Source organism: Lolium perenne, chromosome 2, assembly GCF_019359855.2.
Source record: "Lolium perenne isolate Kyuss_39 chromosome 2, Kyuss_2.0, whole genome shotgun sequence".
NCBI classification, from domain to species: domain Eukaryota; kingdom Viridiplantae; phylum Streptophyta; class Magnoliopsida; order Poales; family Poaceae; genus Lolium; species Lolium perenne.
Genome location: NC_067245.2, coordinates 293334444 through 293337381, shown reverse-complemented (window position 1 = coordinate 293337381; position 2938 = coordinate 293334444). Strand labels below are relative to the sequence as shown.

Sequence of the window (2938 nt, the reverse complement as noted above, 5' to 3'; positions counted from 1 at the left end):
TAATGCCGCCGCTGCCTCGGTCGATGACGGTGCGGGCCCGGCCATGGACGACGCTTGCGGCTCCGGCGCTCCGCTGAATACTAGTCCATCCAGGCCGCCGGCGTCTGCTCCCAGCCGGACACCGTGCTTGCCCACGCCTCCTACTGGCAGATGACCAGGCTGGGCGCCTCCACCATCCTCACCAGCGACCCAAGTATGTGACTACCCACATTTGCTCCTCATTATCGAATCTTGGGCACAAAGAGACTGCAGATTGATCGATGAGCGACTTTGTCGATTCAATCGTATTATTAAGGCCACAATGCACTGCGGTTTTCATGAGTACTACAGTCCGACTCATACTCTGCTCTTCAGGATGCTGCTCGTTTTCCCTTTAACTTTCATCTTGTTCTGCACAATTTGTTTTCGTTAACAAGTTAGCAGTCTGATTAAGCATAACTGCTTTAGCACATAGCAGAATCATATAAGCACCTGCAGATCACAAGTGAAGATGACAACTAGGATTGTAGGAGGAAATAAATACAAGAAATCTTTGTGAAAAATCAGACAGAACAAGCAAGAACAAGATACAGCAGAGCTTGTCAACTGATCACGGAACAATCAAGACTTGTAAGGGAAATATATTACACCGTTTATAGAGAACATGCAACTGCCACATCTTTCAGTCTTCCCCATTAATATATCAAAATTCACTATGAACAAGTACATCGCCGAGACTGGGCACAGCTGTTACACAAGAAACTGGACCTATACATGGGACAACTCTTCCTTCATCTCGAGGCTTCACATCTCCACCTAACTAATTTTAGTTCCTTCTGCACCGCGGCATAGTTAGACAGGGCATTTATACTGCACCAGATCATATTTATTTATCTATCAAGGAAAGCTTGTGATCCTTTAGGAACCCTTAGTGTTCTGATTTAACAGTCAAAGATGGATCGCTAGTTTGGAGTTTGAGAGGCTCGTAGATAACGGCATTCACTGCACCAACCATTTCTTTTTGAGAGCTATATCCATCAGTCTGAGAGTAGAACAAGTGATTTATCTTGCACATCTTCCAAAACACCTCCTTGCATGGCCTAGGAACAGCACTGTCTTCCTTTAGAACCAACCTCAGCAAGTCTTTCCGACATGAAGCTATATACTCCTCAATCGTCTTTTTAGCTGATTCTGAGGACATGAAACCACCACTGTGAAGAACAAGTAGTGAGACACTATTCACTTTTCCCTGGCTGCCCTCCCTCTGCAGGATTTGGTAAAAAGATGTCATAATCTCCAAAAAATACATACGAGTTTAAACAAGAATGGTCAGTATTATTGTTTTCTTACTCTTTGATAATTCAACACAAAAGGCCTATGGGTATTATATGTATGTATATATACCATCCTGTTTGTGTGACTGGATACCATAGACCATAATGCATATATTTGAGTATTATTTGGACGTATATTTACCCTCCCTGCTTGTAAATGTATCCCCTTAATTTAATAAAATATATATCATCAAAGACTGCTACAGTTTTTTGGCAAACAATAATGCATATGTTTCGCTACAGTTCCATATGTAGCTGAAATTATACTACGACCCAAAAGAGGTATTTGTTCAGCGACTATAAAAACAAATTTGATGCACCATTTTTAATCTAAAATCCAACAAAATAAGTTGCGTTGGTCTTCTTTTTCTTAACGTGAAATTTATTTCTATGGCCTCAACCATTGAAAATTTTAAACCATTTTCTCGGAACTTATAGTCCACTAGACTTAAATATGCTACATGCTAGAAAGATAATTTACGTGTAATGATATGTGAAATAACTTGCTATAACATCAAACAGAATCATATTTCTTAATAGCTACAACAAATGTTTATGTGTTTGAACGCAGTTTACAAGGATACAATCATTTTGTCATAAAACGATTCATATACGTACCTCATATCCTTGAATGTCATTCAGGAGACGACAACAGATGTTCATTAGCCTGATTAATTCATTGTACTCTTGATCTCTGACAACCGACTCCGAAAGCTCTTGCCCGACAAAGTACAATGACGCGGGTATAATAGGCCCCAGTCCATATGAGAGATTTGCATTTGTCATGTACTCATTGATTGTCGGCACATACTGACTCGTCACCCATTCTGCCTCAGCTGACATGGACCTCAATGTTTCTATCCACTACAGATGCAATTTAACTCATTATAAAAATCATGAATTTCAACATGCAATACATAACATGATACAATTCATAATGATGGGATCATATATGGAACTCACCAATTCTATCATGTGCTTCCTAACATCACGGTTTTGTAGCGCAGAAGCGCTTTCCCCGAGCTGATTCACTGTAGTATAGATAGCAAAAAATAATATTTCTACACTCTCAGAGTAAAATTGAAGTTCTTGGTGCTCATCCCACCTAAGACAACAAAGCAAGCCAGACAACTTGTTAACAAGTGCACAAGAAACAAGCACCTAACAAAAAGCAGCCAAAGAGATCAAGATAAGGAACTATACTTTTCGACTAATGATATCAGATTTTCTATTTCTTCTGTTGATCCCGCGACATCGAAGAAGTCATCAACAATAGTTATGAGAACGGAAGTTTTGGCAAATGAAATGCGAGCTTCAGATAGTTCCGGAGTGAACATGGTGCCAGAAGCAGAGAGGTAGCAATATGCCTGCTTCTGTCTTGCAAATTGTAGCTGGTCTATGTAACACCCCAAATTTCAATAAAAAGAAAGTTAGAGAATTCCAGAAAGCAAAATTTCAAACCAACAAAAACTTTTCTTTTTTTTGCATATAGTACCCTGCATAGGACTTGTGCATTTGAGTGATATGCCATGATGATTGCTTCTACTTGTATTTGCTATACTCTAAAACCCTCGTGTGATCATATGAAGATCACCAACCAAATAAATCAAAGAGGAAGAAAATAT

The 2938-nt window shown here is 39.6% G+C and overlaps 1 protein-coding gene across 1 annotated transcript; it reads right to left on the bottom strand.

The window, feature by feature from the left end:
• Nucleotides 1-615: 615 nt before the first annotated feature.
• On the bottom strand, nt 616-2713 carry LOC127336231 (acyclic sesquiterpene synthase; the record flags this gene model as incomplete). The annotated part of the gene is made up of 4 exons (XM_051363026.2): nt 616-1243; nt 1932-2177; nt 2277-2418; nt 2517-2713. Coding segments are annotated over 4 exons (921 nt in total), but the record flags the coding sequence as incomplete, so codon positions are not given.
• Nucleotides 2714-2938: the final 225 nt, after the last annotated feature.